The 20,293-nt window shown below is 37.9% G+C and overlaps 2 protein-coding genes across 4 annotated transcripts; both read right to left on the bottom strand.

Annotated features, from left to right (window-relative positions):
• Positions 1 to 238: 238 nt before the first annotated feature.
• On the bottom strand, positions 239 to 11,880 carry LOC142530376 (glutamate synthase 1 [NADH], chloroplastic-like). Of its 3 annotated transcripts, XM_075636182.1 has the most exons (22): positions 11,088 to 11,880; positions 10,861 to 10,980; positions 10,406 to 10,519; positions 10,143 to 10,295; positions 9,950 to 10,050; positions 9,774 to 9,870; positions 9,188 to 9,297; positions 8,547 to 8,650; positions 8,182 to 8,361; positions 7,748 to 8,091; positions 7,536 to 7,606; positions 6,982 to 7,451; positions 6,003 to 6,872; positions 5,594 to 5,748; positions 5,157 to 5,318; positions 3,374 to 4,975; positions 2,683 to 2,895; positions 2,315 to 2,583; positions 1,847 to 2,152; positions 1,481 to 1,748; positions 973 to 1,230; positions 239 to 793 (listed from the first exon to the last, which is right to left on the bottom strand). In XM_075636182.1, exons 1-22 carry the CDS (start codon positions 11,493 to 11,495, stop codon positions 512 to 514), a joined length of 6,657 nt encoding a protein of 2,218 aa, XP_075492297.1. In that variant the 5' UTR covers positions 11,496 to 11,880; the 3' UTR covers positions 239 to 511. The 3 variants fall into 3 exon arrangements, with proteins under 3 accessions (XP_075492297.1, XP_075492300.1, XP_075492299.1); XM_075636185.1 differs by lacking the exons at positions 9,774 to 9,870; positions 9,950 to 10,050; positions 10,143 to 10,295; ... (1 more) ...; positions 10,861 to 10,980; positions 11,088 to 11,880 and adding an exon at positions 9,570 to 9,711; XM_075636184.1 differs by lacking the exons at positions 9,774 to 9,870; positions 9,950 to 10,050; positions 10,143 to 10,295; ... (1 more) ...; positions 10,861 to 10,980; positions 11,088 to 11,880 and adding an exon at positions 9,389 to 9,678.
• A 4,292-nt stretch (positions 11,881 to 16,172) lies between these two features.
• On the bottom strand, positions 16,173 to 20,058 carry LOC142530486 (uncharacterized). The gene is made up of 6 exons (XM_075636319.1): positions 20,042 to 20,058; positions 18,929 to 19,199; positions 18,115 to 18,769; positions 17,780 to 18,067; positions 17,133 to 17,275; positions 16,173 to 16,526 (listed from the first exon to the last, which is right to left on the bottom strand). Exons 1-6 carry the CDS (start codon positions 20,056 to 20,058, stop codon positions 16,173 to 16,175), a joined length of 1,728 nt encoding a protein of 575 aa, XP_075492434.1.
• Between the last annotated feature and the right edge of the window lie 235 nt (positions 20,059 to 20,293).

Genomic DNA, 20,293 nt, shown 5'->3' with positions numbered 1-20,293 from the left:
GATTTTTATGATAAAGTAAAAAATCATTTGCATATGAGGTCGACCAACAAAAAAATAAAAATAAAAATCCTTATAAATATTTATATTTATCGTTTATAATTCACCTTCAATTGAGTTAACAAAATTTCAACCCAACCCACAAATTGTCACAGTCAAATCTACATATTCAATCCAAATTGATGACTCTAGATCTGAAATGACTGTAGTAACCGGAAAATAAACATTCAAACGCGTCGAGTGAATGAAAATCTCCAAATAATATTTATTTCTAACCGACACTGAACAAACAAAAACTGTACATTATTTCTTCCTTTAATTCTGGCTAAGCTAGTCAACATAACACCACACCACCCATTTTGTTACAACTAATCAACACAAGGGGAAGAAAAGAGCAAAAGAGCTATCAGAATATCCTAAAATGCCTAAGTCCCACTTTCAAGAAACAAACCTCCAACCATAAAATTTAATAGGTCCCGAATTTAGAACCATATTCCATCGCCAAATAACAAAACTATGTCCTCACTGTTTGCCTGTGGCTGTCTTGCTGCTGCTTTTGGACAAATGCTCCACGTTTTTCACCGCTATTGGCGGTTTCTATGTCGTCTTTCATGAGGTATTTGTCGACCTGTGAAGCTGCTTGCCTGCCTTCGGAGATCGCCCACACGACAAGAGATTGTCCCCTTCGACAATCACCAGCTGCAAAGACACCTTCCACGTTTGTCGAGAAACGCCCATATTCAGCTTTTAAGTTAGATCTGTTGTCTCGTTCCAGCTCCAATTTGTCCGCCAGTGTCTGAAAGAATCAAGCCCAAACATATTAATGTATGTGCTAAAAATATTATCTAATAAGATATGAGCGGAATCCAATGAGGGAGAACATTTGGACAAAATGAATTCAAAACATTCCCGGAGTGCCAATATGACATAGACTGTGTCTGGATGAATACCATTTATCAGGGTACAAATACTAACCGATTCGGGCCCGAGGAATCCCATGGCAAGAAGCACTAGATCAGCTTCGATAATCTCCTCTGAATCTTCAACTTCCTTGAATTGAAACTTTCCACTCGCGTCTTTTTCCCAGTGGACACGTACGATCTCAAGTCCTTTCACCTCTCCTTTCTCATCTCCTATGAAACGTTTGGTCAACACCTCATAGGACCTTGGATCCTTCCCAAACTTGGTAGTAGCTTCTTGATGCCCATAGTCTACACGGAATATACGGGGCCACTGCCAACAAACAAGTAGGAAATTATTTTTCATATCAAGAAATGATAGTTGAAAGAGGACAAACATTTGCTGCTGCCAGAATGAAAGAACAGTTGAGAGGGTGCTGGAGAAGCAAACAAGATTTCACAACAAAACTCGTGTATCAAATGTCCATTGAAGTGTGTCTATTAGTTTCTCTATCTAAGCGCGATCAATAGTCAATAGTTCAAAACTAAAGCCAGAAGATGGCAGAAGAAGACAACAATCAAACCTGTGGCCAAGGATTTCCTGCAGCCCGAGTACGCGGTGGCTCAGGGAGAAGCTCTAAATTGATGAGGCTACTGCAGCCATGCCTGATAGATGTTCCAATACAGTCATTGCCCGTATCACCTCCACCAATTACTACAACTTTCTTGTCTTTTGCAGAGATGTACTTTTCATCCTGAAGATTGCTATCAAGCAAGCTTTTTGTATTTGAATGCAGAAACTCCATGGCAAAATGGACTCCAGAAAGGTCTCGTCCAGGAACAGGAAGGTCCCTGTCAAATAAATCAAAGATCTCAATTTTTAAGACAGATGAAAAAAATTCTCGCTTTATTTATGATCAATCAAGATCTGCAAGAGTCGAACGTATTACCTCGGTTTTGTGGCTCCTAAAGCCAAAACAATGGCGTCATTTTCCTCACGAAGTTTATCTATCGAGTACAAGGGATCTTTTCCAACATTAGCATTGACCACAAAGTCGACACCTTCTTTTTCCATGAGATCGACCCTTCTCTGGACAACATCAATTTTGTCAGTCTTCATGTTTGGGACACCATACATCATAAGACCGCCTATTCTATCTGCACGTTCAAACACTGTTACAGTGTGTCCCGTCCGATTTAATTGATCAGCAGCAGCCAAACCAGCAGGTCCACTTCCAATAATAGCAACTCTTTTTCTGAAAGAGTGAAGACAATTAGAATCTTATTGAACAACACAAAAGAGATATTGTTTTTATTTTTGCTAATCTATTCATGAGAATGCCAAGGTGAAAGTTTAGATGACAATATTATTGAATATCAGAGAAGAAGAAATGAAAACGTGAGGAAATATAATATACCCAGTTCTCTTCAAAGGTGGTCGTGGTACCATCCATCCCTCGTCAAAGGCTTTATCTATGATAGAACACTCAATACTTTTGATTGAGACTGGATTTTCTATGATACCAAGAACGCAAGACCCTTCACAAGGTGCAGGGCACACACGACCTGTGAACTCTGGGAAATTGTTAGTCTCCAGAAGTCGATCCAACGCTTCACGCCATCTATTTTGGTACACTAACTCATTGAATTCAGGTATCTTATTCCCAAGAGGGCATCCAGAGTTCTCCTGCATGTTTTTAAATATTTTATTTATTCACTCTAGTCAATGTTCAGAAAAAAGTCAAGTACTCGAACCAAACTAGACAAAGCCAAATCTACATCTTACCTGATGACAAAAGGGAGTACCACAGTCCATACAACGAGCAGATTGTGTTTTCAGGAGAGGGCCAGGTTTTAACTCTTCCATAACTTCATTCCAGTCATTCATTCGAACATTGGGATCTCTGTATGACACACCCTCTCGCTCATAAGCAACAAAACCCCTATGTTTCACAGCATCTGGAACTTGAGTCGGCCTCGTTGATGTTTCTTCTTCAACCTGTCAAATCAGAAACGATGATCACTAATCAAACAAAAAAGAAAAACTATTTTATAAGCTAAAAATTCAATAAAAGTCACCGCTCAGAATAAATATGATTGATGGATGCTAGTCACTAATCAAACAAACAAGAACAACTATTTTACAAGTTAAAATTCACTAAAAGTCGCGACTCGGAAGAAAGATGATGGATGAAAAGAAGTCTCCTGAATTTGGAAAAAGAATACGTGCAAGTTAGGCAAAGACAGTGTAACATTTCAATTATTGGAGATAAAGTTTAGAACAATAGGGAGTCTGGAAGAGTTGTCGTAATAACTAAATGCACCACCATCCCATAAAATTTCAGTTATATGTCATACGCATGCTCATTAATTGACATTTTTTAACACCAATAGTTAGTCTCGTTATTAGGTTTAGTTACCAGACAAAATGTAATGCATTAAGTGGCATAGGTAAAAAGGCTTCAGAAGAAAATTACCTGGCTGGATTTTCCACTGACAGATGCAGCTGAAAATTTCTTAAGCTCTTCAAAAGCATCTTTCTCCATCAACTCTGCCTCTTCTTGCACCTCAGCTTCCCTGGCAGCTTTTTCTGAAGCTGCTTCTGAAATTTCCTCAGCTTTCTTGCGTGCAAGAACTCGTTTATAATCACGAGGAAAGACCTTGATGAATTTGGGCAAAAGAGACTCATAATTGGCAAGAACTTTTTTCGCTAATTTGCTGCTTGTGTGACGTTGATGCTGTTGTATCATCATTTGGAGCGTCAAAATATCATCCTCTTCAATTACTGGATCAAGATCCACCAACTCAGAGTTGCACCGATTTCTGAACTTGGAATCAACATCAAGAACATAGGCAACGCCTCCACTCATACCAGCAGCGAAGTTTCTTCCAGTCTTACCAAGCACGACGACAGTTCCACCAGTCATATATTCGCAACCGTGATCCCCCACACCTTCCACTACTGCTTTAGCGCCAGAATTCCGAACAGCAAATCTTTCTGCTGCCATCCCATTAAAGTAAGCCTCTCCATTAGTGGCCCCATACAGGGTGACATTTCCAACGACAATATTCTCCTTCGGATCAAATGTGCTTCCTTTAGGCGGATACACAATGATTCTTCCACCTGATAAGCCTTTTCCAACATAATCATTACTGTCGCCTTCAAGCTCAAGAGTGATGCCGGAACAGAGAAAAGCTCCAAGACTTTGACCTGCACTTCCACTTAGTTTGACATGGATTGTATCTGAAGGAAGTCCCACCATATGGAAGCGTTTTGTCACTTCATGACTTAACATGGTTCCAACCGCTCGGTTTACGTTGCAGATTGGTGATTCAATGTACACAGGAAGACTTTTCTCCAAGGCAGGATGGGCTAATGCTATAAGTTTGTTATCTAAAGCCATGTCCAACCCGTGATCCTGTTTCTGCACACAATACTGAGCAGCATCTGGCCTGATATCAGCAGCTGGTCGAAGTAACAAGGAAAGATCAATGTTCTTAAGCTTCTCATTGTTGTTAGCAACATCTTTATCCAGTTCAAGCATGTCTGAGCGGCCGACCATTTCATTGAGTGTTCGAAATCCAAGCTGAGACATTATCTCCCTAACTTCTTCCGCGAGCATGAAGAAGAAATTGATGACATGTTCTGGTTCACCAGCAAATTTTTCCCTAAGAACTGGATCTTGTGTGGCAATACCAACAGGGCAAGTGTTTTTATGGCACTTTCTCATCATGATACAACCCAGCGTTATGAGAGGAGCTGTGCTAAATCCGAACTCCTCAGCACCAAGAAGGGCAGCAATAGCCACGTCTCTTCCAGTTTTAAGTTGGCCATCTGTTTGAAGAACAGTTCGACCACGAAGATCATTAGCAACTAATGTTTGGTGGGTCTCTGCAAGACCAAGCTCCCAAGGAAGACCAGCACTCTTGATTCCAGTCCATCTCGAAGCTCCCGTACCTCCATCATGACCAGAGATTAAGACGTGATCAGCATGACCCTTAACAACCCCACTAGCAATCACTCCAACTCCAGCTTCAGAAACCAGCTTCACACTAATACGAGCCCCAGGATTTGCATTCTGCAGAAAGTTTATTGGGCAAAAAAACTGTAAAACAAGTTCTGTAAGAGTAAAATTACCATTGACACAGTAAGTAGATAACAATGAGAAGTAATCACCATTAAAAGAATCAACTATCAAATGCCTTCATTGAATTGCAAGTGCGGCGGTGTAAATAACATGATCAAGTATCAAGAACTACCTTAAGGTCATGAATCAATTGTGCAAGATCTTCAATTGAATAAATGTCATGATGAGGAGGTGGACTGATAAGCCCCACACCAGCAGTAGAATTCCGAGTGACAGCGATGTCTCCAATAACTTTGTGCCCTGGAAGTTCACCCCCTTCACCGGGCTTTGCTCCCTGAAACAATGAAATCTCCAAAAGTCAGCAAAACAATCAAAATTTATTTAGAAAGTTTATGATGTAAAACACTCTCACCAAATATGAATTGCACGTATCACTAAATGATGCAAATACACCAAAAGGTTCTCTGCGTGTATGGCGTTGTCTGTATCCATGTAAGTAAATTTACAAACAAAATGATACTTTGCTCTAATTGAAAGGATGGTAGCCCATACATGACAATACCATCTTTATATTGAGAGAGACAGAGAGAGAGAAAGTGAGAAGAATACCTGAGCCATTTTTATCTGTAACTCATCAGCATTTGTCAGATAATAGCTAGAAACTCCAAATCTGCCGCTGGCAACCTGCTTAATAGCACTCCTCCTTGGATTCCTTGAACCATCTGCAAGCGGTTCCATTCGAGATGGTTGTTCACCTCCCTCACCTATATACCCCCAAAAAAAAAGAGCGCGATAAAAACATCATGGCAGAGGACACACGCCTTCGAAATGTGAAGAGAAAAATGCAAGACAAGCAAAAAGTTGTAAGAAGTATAACTAGAAAAAGCTACTAGAGCGAACACAATCCAATTCGATGTTACTAAAAGACAACAGATAATTGTAAATTCATTTGCAAGGCATAACATTTCACTAATGGCATTTCATCAAAACGATCTTTAAGAAAGCGGCATTAGCTTACCAGTGTTGGACTTTCCCCCAATTTCGTTCATAGCAATAGCTAGAGTTGTATGTGCCTCCAATGATATTGAACCATAGCTCATGGCACCAGTACAAAACCGTTTTACAATCTCACTAGCTGGCTGAACTTCTTCAATAGGAACCTTTACTTCAGCCTCTTTAAATTTCAGAAGTCCCCTTAAATTGCAGGATTTATTCAATTCTTGGATGCGTTTAGAATATTCTTGGTAAGCAGCCACACTGTTAGACCTGGCAGCTTCTTGCAACTTTGCCATGGCAAGAGGATCATTCAGGTGCAATTCACCACCTTTCCTCCAGTGATAATCACCGGGATTAGGGAGTGCAACAGCCTCAGCACTACCAGGTGGCAACGCACGTGTTGGGAAAGCCAGCTCATGCAACTCGAGCGCATCTTGTGCAAGGGCTTCAAAAGTGGCACCCTCAACTCTGCTAGGGGTTCCAGTGAAGCATCGTTCCATCACCTCTGATGATAGGCCCACTGCCTCAAAGATTTGTGCTCCCTTGTATGAGGCCAAGGTCGATATACCCATCTTGGCAAGGACTTTCATCATGCCATAGTTGCTGGCTTTGAAATATTTCCTGACAAGCTCATCCTTCAACAGGAACTCACCAGTTGCTTTGGGTGGAATTTTACCATCAACTTGCAATCTCCAAATGGCCTCAACAGCCAAATAAGGGCAGATTGCATCTGCACCAAATCCTACAAGTGTACAAAAATGGTGTACTTCACGGGGCTCAGCAGATTCAACAATCAATGCAACTCGGGTTCGCTCAAGCTTCTTCACTAAGTGATGATGGACAGCACCAATGGCCATAAGGGAACTTACTGCAACACGCTTTGTTGAGAAAGCTGCATAAATCCATGGATAAAACATCGTTGGATTTTCAGTGAACTACATAAAAAATAATAATAAAATAAAACAAGGCATCATTAATAATGATAAATTTTGATGTCGTACCTCGGTCAGAAAGCACTAGTGCAGTATAGCCCTCCTTGATTGCATTATGTGCCTCAGAACATATCCTGTCTAAAGTCTCCTCCAAGCCCTTCCTACCACGGTCCTTAGAGTAGGTAATATCTAGAACTTTGCTTCTCCATCCTCTGTAATTCATTCTTTTTATTGCTTCCATTTCATCAATCGATAGCAGAGGACCTTTTAACGATAGACGATGGCATTGCTCTTCTGTAGTCTCTGTGAGATCACCTTCAGGACCAATCATGCATTCCATCGAGGTAACTATCTTCTCCCTAATGGGATCTATTGGAGGATTTGTGACCTGAGCAAACATCTGCTTAAAATACTCAAATGTAAGCTTTTCCCTATCAGACATCACAGCCAGTGGAGCATCATTTCCCATAGACCCAAGGGCCTCCATGCCATCTTTTGCCATGGGTAGTAACAGCATTTCTAAAGATTCAACCGTGTAACTGCACAGGGAGGTCAACAATCACTCCTTCAAGGACCAATAGCGAAAGACGCATCGAGGACAAGCAAGTTAAAATATGACATACCCAAATGCCTTTAGTGGAGCCAGTAAACCATGAATACCCATGTGTTCCATGTTTTCATCATTGGGAGATACCTAAAATCACAATACTTTTGCTCATACTAAATCATGAAAGAAAATTAAAGTTTTTCAATCGACAACGCATAAAACAGATAAAAAAAAGTAACTGCCCCAGAAGGTGGAAAATACATTCAAGAAACTGAAAATAGTGCTGACCGGCACAACTCCAGCTATGGGAGGAGGAATACGGTAAGATTCCCGAACAGATTCAACGATGTCTTTCAATTGTATCTTTTGCCTTTTTAGCCAGTCACCATAAGGCCTTGCAAGCGAATATTGTTGCTTCAAGGCTTCATCATCTACAACAACATGATTCTCAAAGTCCACGAGGAGCATCATACCGGGATTAAGTCTCCCTTTCCTGGAGACATCCTCTGGGGGAATATCAACCACTCCAACTTCGCTTGCCATAATAACTCTCCCACTGTGTGTCACATAAAAGCGACCAGGACGTAATCCATTCCGATCCAATGTTGCTCCAAGATAACGTCCGTCAGTAACTGTAAATTATAATTACATATAAACCAAGCAAGATATAACGCATGGCATGAAAATGGAAATTCAAATCAGGAGAATCTACAAAGACATACATGATATAAGAGCAGGGCCATCCCAAGGTTCCATAAGAGCTGAGAAATATTCGTAAAAGGACTTCCGATAAGGATCCATGTTCTTATCATTCTGCCAGGCTTCAGGAATCATCATCATTATAGCTTCAGGAAGACTTCTACCAGCTCGAACCAAAAGCTCAAGCACACCATCAAAGGCACCTAAAAATTGATTAAGGCAATTAGATATGAATCCAAAACAGACTAATGGTAGCAGCTTGACTAATGCCACTGGTACTTACGGTACTGCGGATTATGCAAAAAATATTAATTGTGTGATCAGCACACATTAAAAGCTATTTTTAGAAGCAAATGTGAGAAGAAATTTTTTCTGGCAAATATACAACCTGAATCTGACGAGCTGGCATCTACAATAGGTAGAAGCTTCTTCATCTCCGTCTTTGACAAGCCAAGCTCCTTGCACTTTAGAAGACCTTCACGAGCTTTCATCCTACATAAAAAAACCAATAAAATGGATGCCAATGACTTTCTCACTTGTGTTTATCATCAAAATTCTAGATTAGATAGCCATCGCAAAGAAATAACATGGCAAATCACACACCTACTTTAACGGACAAAATCAGAAAATAGTTTCTCAGATTAAGTGCAGCTGATTGCTACACAAAATGAAAATACATTCCTAATATTTGAACATTCTTGACAAGAAAATGTCCATGCTTGTCAACAAATAATTACTTTTCTACGGCAACAGCTCTGTGAATCTCAAAAACCAATCTGATCTTGACAGAGGCAAAAACAGAAAGCACTAAAAACTGAACAAACCACCCACCAATTGACATAAGCGTGTTGATTTCCCCATTGTGCCCAAGGAAGGACACGCAATATTTGAACATTCTTGACAAGAAAATGTTCATGCTTGTCAACAAATAATTACTTTTCTACGGCAACAGCTCTGTGAATCTCAAATACCAATCTTATTTTGACAGAGGCTAAAACAGAAAGCACTAAAACGGAAGAAACCACCCACCAATTGACATTGCCCCTAAGCGTGTTGATTTCCCCATTGTGCCCAAGGACACGCATTGGCTGAGCACGATCCCAGCTGGGGAATGTGTTTGTCGAAAACCTAGAGTGTATCTGTAACAAGAATCCAGAAGAGCAGTTATTTCAATATGAATTGAAATCATGTCATTGTGTGATGAAATAAGCCTACAGCTAAATTGCGTACAGGGCACATCAGCAGTGTGCACAGCAGTTGTCGATACCAATCATAGAGAGAACCATAGGCTTTCTAGGCCAAACACAAATTTTTCCCCACAGTAAGACAGGTTTTGATCATTAATATGGATCATAGCCAGAACCATGCCAAGCTTCTACAAACATTATTTACTTCATATTAGGTTCCTTACCAACTCGGCCAAAGAATCCAATCCGGCATCCAAAACCAAATAGTAATCAAGGGTGCGGAAGAACTTAAGAGATCATTCATACTTCAATGCCTCAGAAGTCATTCCTCAACCTTGCATCGCTTTGGTTAATCGGTTGTTCCCATGCTGTTGGTTGTCGAAGTATGGTGTCAGCATAGAAAAACAGAGAATGGATAAAATATTTACCAGGGCCATGTAGCTCGTAAACCTTTCATTGCCAAGATCCGCATGGTAGTATTCCTTCAACTGGTTAGGCTTCAATTGACCTTTGTAGACGACAGTCCTAAAAGTTAAAGAAAATAAGTCGAATCAAAATCCTCAACGAGTGCAATTAAGTACCCAATGAACTGTATGAAACTAACCTCGATGACAAAGAGCATATATAGAAGTCTTTGACTCCACCATGTTGAAGGTTCAAAGCAGCTCGGATGGCTACCATGGAAACCCTTCTTAATATATACATCTACAAGAAGACAAAGGAATTAGTGAAAGATAAAGAAATATAATATCCATAAGTGATTTACAATTATACCACTTTCAAGCCAAGTATTCTACCTGCTGTTCAAAATCCACCTTCGACCTGGGAGTTGGGGTAAGGAAAACTTGCTCAATTACGGGTTCAGTCTGCAGAGCAGACTTGCCCAATCCTGAGTTATCTGTGGGGACTGGTCGCCATCCAAGAACTGTATGGCCAAGTGATTCAGCCACCTACAACACAATCAGACAAAGATCCGTCAGAAAATTTATGATAATGTTAGAAAGCAACAAAAATTAGTCCTTAAGTACCGAAAGTTCAAATTTAGAACTTTGTTCAGTACCTTAGTGAATATAATTTTACTCTGATCCCTCCTACTGCCTGAAGTAGGCAAGAAGAACATGCCAACTGCATATTCACCAGGCGCGGGTAGCTCAAAGCCGGCATCTTTCGCAACCTGATACCATATAACCCCAATGCCATGAGCAACATAACTCATAATTGAAAAAATATATATACTTTATGTTTGTAAAGTAATACAGATCAAATCATTCTTCATCACTTCCACCTGTCCCTTCTAGAAATTTCAATAGTCCGGGACATTTAAGTATCTAACTTTACATTAAAGCTGAAACTTAAAATAAAATAGCAACAAGCAGAAATTTTTTTTCTAAAACAAAAGTAATAATATTAACTTCTGCATAACTCTACGATGAAGAATTGAAGTTGCATTCTCTAACTTCATCTTTTTTAAGAGACGAAATGAAACTGCAACTATTTTTTTTTAAAGGAACTGACCTCTTTGTAGAAAGCATTTGGAAGGCCCACGAGAATTCCAGCTCCATCTCCAGTATTCGTTTCACATCCACACGCACCTCTATGTGACATGCGCACCAGCATTTCTATAGCATCAGTCACCTGAAAAACAAAAAATAACCGTAAAATATTACGCACAGAAATAAAATAAATAAATAAAATAAGAATCTTTAGTCATCATCATATTATAAACAAGAAATGATAGGTACCGTTTTACGGGTACTTTCACCGGAGAGCTCGGCCACAAACCCAACACCACACGAGTCTTTATCAAAAGCCGGATCATAAAGCCCGAGTGGCTTTTCCGGCACCCGAGACAGTGCATTTTTCACAACTACACGCAGCTTCGGAGCTCGGCCAGGACCATCAGTCTGCCAGAGATGCAACCTTTCCGAGCCGGAACATGCACCTGAAGAAGAAGAAACAGCACTCCGCAGACTCGTACCGCACACAAACTTCTTCTCCAGACCCACACTTCTCTTCGCCCCAAATCCCCGGGAAATCCTCCCTCTCCGGCTCAATGCCGCCACCGCATTAAGCTGGTGGCTCGGCGTGCACACCGGCGAGATCAGTCCTCCGCCTTTAACTCGGACCCCAGATCCCGAAGCCACCGACATCTTCCACCGAACCAAAAAACACCGCCTCAGACACTTATCCCAACAAACAAACCCACAACGGCGAACCGATCAGATCTATCGAAATCCACCAATTCTAAAGCAAACCCAATTGAAAGAAAAGAACAAGTAAAACTTAAAAAGCGAAAAGGGGGTAGCTTATAAACAAGAAACTCTCTGTGAGGTAGGTGGGTGACTAATTCTAAGCAGTGTTCTTGTTATCTACGGCGGCGAAGTGTTCGAGAGAATAGCCACCAAGAAAGAAAAAAAACGAGCGCAATATTCGCGGGGGGCAGGATTTGACAGAAGCGAAACAAAGAAATCGATAGGCCTCACAGAATCGCTTCGGTTTGCAGAGCCTGGGCGAGGTGAAACACGAAGCCTGAAGTGGTAGATTTATAGAAAGAAAATCTGATTGACATGAGGAATCTAGTAATATAACGCTGGCAGGTGGGGCCCATTCTACTCATCATTAGATTAGACAATTATATACTAATCTCTTTTATTAAATTATTTTGGTCAAAATTTTAAATGTCATAGTGATATTTTTAATTATATTATTTATCATAAGTATTTAAATCGACTTGTATGAAATATAGAGTTTTATAAAATTTTTAAAACAAAATTATCATTTTTTCCTAATTTTTACATTTATCCCTGTATAAATTAATATTTGCTAAAATTCTTAGTTGGATGTATTGGTATAGTTATTAATATATATTTGAGAATATAAGTATAATATTGTTCCAAATACAAAAATATAATGTAACTATTCGTACTACTGACAAGATTTGAGCGTTAATCCGATACTTACTTATATTAACAAAAAATTTACAAAGAAATAACTAAATATATGTATGTGTATATAAAGAATAAGAAGAATTACTATTTTGATAGTAGATTTTTATTTTAAATAAAATAATTTTGTATTTACCATCTTTCTCATTGTTATAAAAAAACTAATTTTATCTGAAAATATATTTAATAAAATATTAGTTGACATAAATTTTTATTTGTTTTAGTATGTTTTATTTATTATAAAGTTTTATATTTTTATTTTTTAAAAAATAAGTAGTGTGGAAAATGGTTAATTTCTTTGTTCAGTCAAAGTGAGTGTGGTGATAACACGTGGGAGTGTGGGCTATGCGGCACGCGACAACCGCTCAAGGGGTGAATCCGATGGCTGCTGTCGTATGAAACATGTCGGGTTTAGGTTTGACAGGGACAACCCAGATTAGGCCTATTATGGAATCTTACCTTGTCATGTAACCGCCTTTAGGCTCGGTTCTGAGCCTCCTCGGCTCGTTCCTTGTAAAAACTTGGCATCGATTGCTTTTATATTTTCTTTCAAGGGCATCCCATTAGTGCATTAATGGATAAATATTAACACCAATTAATATTTATGTACCAATGTGGATATATAGATTATTAATCTTGACTGTCATGTCAGCATGAAAAATTCATCAATATTAATCTCATTAATTCACATACCTTTTTTAAAAAAAAAAGCCAAAAAAACCAAACGGCTCTTTTGATTATATATATATATATATATATATATATATATATATTAATTCTTTTTATTTTGTTCTGAAATATAAATCCTTCTGATAAAGCCAACTGTTTTTTCATTTTTTAATAATAGTTTAATCAATATTGAAATTAAGTTATTTTTAAAATAATAATACTATTTATTTTCAATAATATTTATTGTAAATTTTTAAACAAAATTAGAAAGATATTTAATTAATATAAAATTAAAAAATAATAATAAGTGGACAGTGAGACCCATAAATAATGAATGTTGATATTAAATGAATGTGAGTGTGTATTAATAATGAGAAAGTATTAATATAATGATTATGTGGATCGCGGATTTCATACTTTTTGAAGAGATGTGTTAGGATTATTTTGTCCGACAGATGCTCAAGATAATAAGAATATCAGAATTATATGTAAAATAGTGAATTTTTGTTTAATCAGAATTAAGTGTTGTGCCAGATGTTACAACATCTCGGACAACATGCAGCGGAATATTATATTTTGCAACACAAATTGACTTTAAAAAAATAGATGGACGAGATTAAATTTGCACGAATATAAATACTTGTGCGATGCCTTATGACAAAAATTAATCACTAGAAAAATCAATCGTTCACAAAAACCTAACACTAGTGATTAGGACAAAAATCAATTTTCTCAACAAGTTGAGAAAACAAATGCTTTCTAAAACAAATAACCAGAATAAAACTATAACAAGAAAGCAAAAACGTGATCCAAAAAGGTAGATCCACGAGAAGCAATCTTCGGCCAACTTCTTCCCAGATGTTGTCCGCAGATGTTCTCAACATTCACAGCAACACCCTATCACAACTCTTTAAATCACAGCACGTCTCTTGAATAAGGTTTTCTCTGAAATTCTGAACGTGCACACATGAGTGAATATTGACCGAGAGGAAGAAGCCGCAAGAAAAACTCTCACTAAAAACTCCAAGAAAATCTTCTCACGTGAAAACTCTTCACGAAAACCTCCCACGAAAAACACTTCGACTCCACGAAAATTCTACACACAAACTCTGTGAATTTTTCCCACGAAAATTCTTTCTTTTAAGCTCCCAAGAAAATCACCTCCACGAAAATCCTACACGTGAACTCCTCCACTAAAACTCTCTCACCTCTTTTTAATCTGCATCTCTCTTATTTATAATTCACTTCATCTCACAAGAAAATCTACAAAATAAAGAAATCAAGAGTTAAATCAATAATATAATATCTTCAAGATCTTTATCATAAATATGATATCTAGAAAAGTCAAATCCAATATTCCACATAATCTTATCAAGAATGAAATTAGACTTAAGGAAGATATTATATCACAATAAAATCTTAAAATAATTATCTAGAAAGGCAAAACCATAATTAAATATTATACTCAATCAAAACAACAAGAAAAAGATAATATTAGGGAAATCAATTTAATATGGAAATTATATTTCCCTTCAATCTCCCCCTTTTTGTCTTTCTGGACAAAATCAAATCAAACTCAATTTCTCAGTTGAACTCCAGTTAACTCCCCCTTAATATGAGAATTTTTCTCCCACTGAATAAAATCAAGTTAGTACGGGTGTTGTTCGTTGTGTTGGCAACACCTGAGACAACACCTGCAAAAAAAAAATTCATTAGAAGTTCATTAAAATAGAAACACATCAGGGAAGCAGAACCTTAACAAAGTAGAACATTAAAAACGAAATCAAGCAAATGTATCAGATAGATGGTATCATTTGACCCTTTCAATTCACACTCCCTTGAGTTTGAGTCACGTCTTCTCCCCCTTTTTGTCCAGAATGGACATCTACCTCCATAGCCAGACGATAGTTAGAAACTAAGTTCTCGTAGGAGACCAGATCAGCTTTGGCCCGTACTCACTTACCAAAATTACTGAGATAATTGCGTCCAAAATCATTTCAAAATAATTTCCAGAATTGGAACCTACATCGATTTTAACACCACTGAACCATCAAAAATCACAAATATTGGATTTCTAGCAAAATCTGGATTTTCATCGAATTTTCTCTGTTGAAATACTCATACCTAATGACACAACAATATTCACAATGTTATGTTTATGCATGACCTATTTATGCCTAATAACATAATGTAACATAAATGGAAACATGAGAACAAATATGAGATATGTTCACAAATGAAGTGTTTTCACAAATGTTGGCAACATCTTCTGACAACACGCACAATTCCAGAAAAACAATTTTGATTTTTCTTCACACTTGGTGACTTAACAGCTTTCTGATCATAGAAGTGGTAGCTCCCACACTAGAAGAACGGTCTTCTTTAGGACTCCTCTAGGTAGCTTTTTCCAATTTCTTCTATTTTACCTTCTGTAATAAATTCAGAAGAGGTAGCTCCCACACTAAAAGCACAGTCTTCATTGGACTCTTTTAGGTAGCTTTTTCCAATCTTTTCTTCTGATACAGAGCATATGCATAATTGATTCTTTTTGTCTTTTTACTTAATCTTTTCAAGTCACCTTTCGCATGGGTCAATGTCATGGAGTACATGAACATCCCTCAACTACTTTGTGATTTAAACATATCATTAATCATGTCCAAGTGTGTTAAGATTAAATAGAACAAGAAATTGTAAGTGCACCAGAAGATTGTACATCATTGTGATAACACATCATATAACAGTATGAATGTAATGCAGAATGCCGAAATCCTAAAAATGCACATGCATGTTAGGTGTTGTCCGAGATGTTGTAACATCTGAGACAACATCTATGTATGATTAGGCATAACACATGCTGAGAGATTTTCTAAGGTTGGAGAATCTCTCAAAAACTAATGCTTTTGTGAATATGTCAGCCATTTGGTTATTTGTATCAACAAATTCAATTCGAATCAATCCTTTTTCTACTAAATCTCGAATAAAGTGATGTCTAATGTCAATGTGTTTTGTTCGAGAGTGTTTTACTGGATTTTTTGAAATATCAATTGTACTAAAATTATCACAGTATCCGATTTCTCTCTAATGAAACTAACCCATGAAAATTGTGAGAAATCATAAACATAAACCTGACAAATAAGACTCTCACCTTTAGATTTCTTAATAAAAAGAGTTTTGTCTACCTCACCTCGTTTGAAGCCAATTTCCAGTAGATATTCACTTAATTTGTGAGTATAAGGAGCTCATGCAAATAAGTCCAGTCATCTTTCGGTAATCCACTTTTTCTTTCTTTCGAGTTTGGGCACCTTCATGCATACTTCCAATTATTTGAGATGATGGATGGTTTTTCTGAATTTTACTTGGAATATTCTGTCCATCATCTACTGCGTCATCATCGTTATTCGTTTCGTCCGCAGCTTCAGTGACTTCAGTGTCAGGTGTTGTGTCAGATGTTGCAACATCTGGGGCAACATCTGCATTTTCCAGTGATATTGGAATTTCTAGAAACTCATCCATATCATCTTCAGCTGTTTTCTTTTTGAGATAATGGTCAGTCCTTATCCTTGTCACCTTCAAATTATGAAAGTTTGTAATACTTGTGACCAATTTTTTAAACACATTGAAAGTGTCTGATTTCTCCCTAATGAAACTTATTCACGAAAACTGTGAGAAATCATCAACACAAACAAATGAATACTTATTACCTCCAAAACTTTCCACTTCCACATGTGCCATAAGATCCATGTGTAGCAATTCGAGGCAACGTGTTGTCCCAAAGTGGGGCAACATATGATGTGACACGCGAGTTTGCTTACCTTTTTGACAGTCTCCACAAACATATGGTGTACTATATGATAGGTTAGGTATACCTCGTACAGCATCGTACTTACTCAAATTCTTCAGGGTTTTGAAACTAGCATGTCCAAGTTTTTGATGCCATAGGTCGAGTTCACTAACATCTGCATGTTTGCATGAAAGTCCTTCACCTATTTGGTAGTAATTGTCCGAAGACCTTGTAATTGTCATAATGCACAAGTTAGTTTCATCAAACACTTCACACATATGTTTATCAAACTCGACATGCAAATTATCATCACACAGTTGGCTTATGCTTATCAAATTTGAATTTAATCCTTCAACATGAAGCACATTGCGGAGCTTTGGTAGTCCTTCAACATTTAATGTTCCCTTTTCAACAATCCTTCCTTTAGATCCCCCTCCATAGGTTACTCTACCACATTTTTTTTCAACATAATCAGTGAGATGTTCTTGTGATCCTGTCATATGGCGTGAGCTTCCACTATCAAAATACCAATGACCTGCAGTGTTAGTTTTCAATGAAGTATAGACAACTTTACAGTGAATTTTTACATTTGGTACCCAAATTTGTCTTACTGTAGGTCGGCAGTTGGAGGTGTTGCGGGAAATGTTGGACAACATTCGGGGCAACATCTGGCTCGACTTTTGATTCATGCGATCATCCCTGAGTTTAAAACAGTATGGCCTGATATGACCAGGATTAAAGCAGTAATGACATACATACCTTCATTTTCTTCTCTTAGGGACATGTGTAGTATGTTGTCTTTTTGGTGGGGAGCTTTTGGTTGAAGATGTAGTTTGAGATGGTGTGAATGTTTCAGTTTTTTCCTTCATAAAAAAAAAAGTAGACTTGGAAGATTCACCTATTTCAAACACACTGTCTTTGAACCCTAAGCCTTTCTTGTCATCTCTTCCCATCAAAAGTATGGATTCAAGCTTGGATGTGCTTGAATTAAACTTGGACAAGGTTTCAGTTGCCTTTTGAAGTTCTTCTTTGGTCTTACAAAGTTCCAAATCCTTTTTGCTCAAAATTACTTCAAGTTTGGCAACTACGACTTTTAGTTCAACGTTATCCTTCATGAGACTTGAGTTCAACTTGTTTCTTTTGGTCCAATCTTCAAACAGCTCTACATAAAGCTTTTGCACACTCTCAAGAGTGAGTTCTTCATAATCAGCTTCTGATTCATCATCTCCACTCAAATTTCCAGAAGTTGTGGATTTCAAACATACTGAATTTTTGCAGATGTTGCGGCCAGGTGTGGCAACACCTAGGGCAACATCTAAGGATTCACCTGCAGCCAGCGATTTTCTGTCAATAGTGCAGTCAAGGAGGTTTGACTTTCTTCATCAGTGGATTTCTCCTCTGCATCGGATTCTTCATCGCTTAGAGACACATTGTAGCCTTTGTTTTTTCGCAATCGGTTAGCACATTCATTGGCATACTGTCCAAAGCCCTTGCACTCTCTACACTGCGCCGAATCATACCTTTTTGAATTGTATTGTCCCTTGCCTTCATTCCTTGGCTGAAATTGTTGCTTGGCAGGGTACTTTTGTGACTTTTCAGGTGCAGGAAGGCTAGGAAATTTAGATGGTTGTGCATCCTTCTTTTTATCTCGGATTCTTTTCAAGTAATCACCAAATTTTTTTGTGATAAAGGAGATAGAATCCTCGCAGAGATCAGAATCATTGACTTCTTGAGATATTTGAACGAGTTCATTGTAGGAGTCATTTGAAGTTTGGAGTGCAATTGTCTTCCCTTTATCCTTCTTCTGCATGTCCAGGTTCATCTCGAAAGTACGTAATGAACTGATAAGGTCTTCCAATGCCATCTTAGAAGTGTCTTTAGCCTCATCTATTGCGCAAATTTTTATGTTGAATCTTTCGGGCAGAAAACGGAGGACTTTGCTAACTAGACGCTCATTTGAGATAGCTTCTCCAACACTGAATGCCTCATTAGCAATTTCCCGTAGGCGACGATCGTACTCGAGTATGTTCTAAGATTCTTCCATCATCATCATCTCGAATTTGGAAGTAAGCATCCTTAATCTGGTTCGTCACACACTCTCAGACCCTTCACAGTGATTTTGGAGAATATCCCATGCACTTTTAGCCGAAGTACAGTTTGTGATTAAACTGAACATGTTCATGTCAACCGATGTGAATATAGCATTCAAAGCCTTTGAGTTGTGGTTCGAATTTTGCACTTCATCAACAGTCCAGTCAGTTTCAAGCTTTGACCGTTTGTCACCCTCTTGATCTATCATGACTGGTGGAGTCCATCCATTGATGACACGCTGCCATGCCCGTTCATCTAGAGATTTTATGTAGTATCTTATTTTGACCTTCCATAGGCTGTAATTGGTACCATCTAGAATTGGTGGTCGAAGTGCTGCGCTTGCAAATGAATTGTCCATTGGATTAGTTCTGTCAAACAAAAACAAAAACCAGAATCAGCACTTAGTATATCAAGAGTATGCTCCGATACCACTAGTAAGGATTATTTTGTCCGACAGATGCTCAAGATAATAAGAATATCAGAATTATATGTAAAATAGTGAATTTGTGTTTAATCAGAATTAAGTGTTGTGCCAGATGTTACAACATCTCGGACAACATGCAGCGGAATATTATATTTTGCAACACAAATTGACTTTAAAAAAATAGATGGACGAGATTAAATTTGCACGAATATAAATACTTGTGCGATGCCTTATGGCAAAAATTAATCACTAGAAAAATCAATCGTTCACAAAAACCTAACACTAGTGATTAGGACAAAAATCAATTTTCTCAACAAGTTGAGAAAACAAATGCTTTCTAAAACAAATAACCAGAATAAAACTATAACAAGAAAGCAAAAACGTGATCCAAAAAGGTAGATCCACGAGAAGCAATCTTCGGCCAACTTCTTCCCAGATGTTGTCCGCAGATGTTCTCAACATTCACAGCAACACCCTATCACAACTCTTTAAATCACAGCACGTCTCTTGAATAAGGTTTTCTCTGAAATTCTGAACGTGCACACATGAGTGAATATTGACCGAGAGGAAGAAGCCGCAAGAAAAACTCTCACTAAAAACTCCAAGAAAATCTTCTCACGTGAAAACTCTTCACGAAAACTTCCCACGAAAAACACTTCGACTCCACGAAAATTCTACACACAAACTCTGTGAATTTTTCCCACGAAAATTCTTTCTTTTAAGCTCCCAAGAAAATCACCTCCACGAAAATCCTACACGTGAACTCCTCCACTAAAACTCTCTCACCTCTTTTTAATCTTCATCTCTCTTATTTATAATTCACTTCATCTCACGAGAAAATCTACAAAATAAAGAAATCAAGAGTTAAATCAATAATATAATATCTTCAAGATCTTTATCATAAATATAATATCTAGAAAAGTCAAATCCAATATTCCACATAATCTTATCAAGAATGAAATTAGACTTAAGGAAGATATTATATCACAATAAAATCTTAACATAATTATCTAGAAAGGCAAAACCATAATTAAATAT

Source organism: Primulina tabacum, chromosome 17, assembly GCF_025594145.1.
Source record: "Primulina tabacum isolate GXHZ01 chromosome 17, ASM2559414v2, whole genome shotgun sequence".
NCBI lineage: Eukaryota > Viridiplantae > Streptophyta > Magnoliopsida > Lamiales > Gesneriaceae > Primulina > Primulina tabacum.
This window is presented reverse-complemented; position numbering and strand designations above follow the sequence as displayed.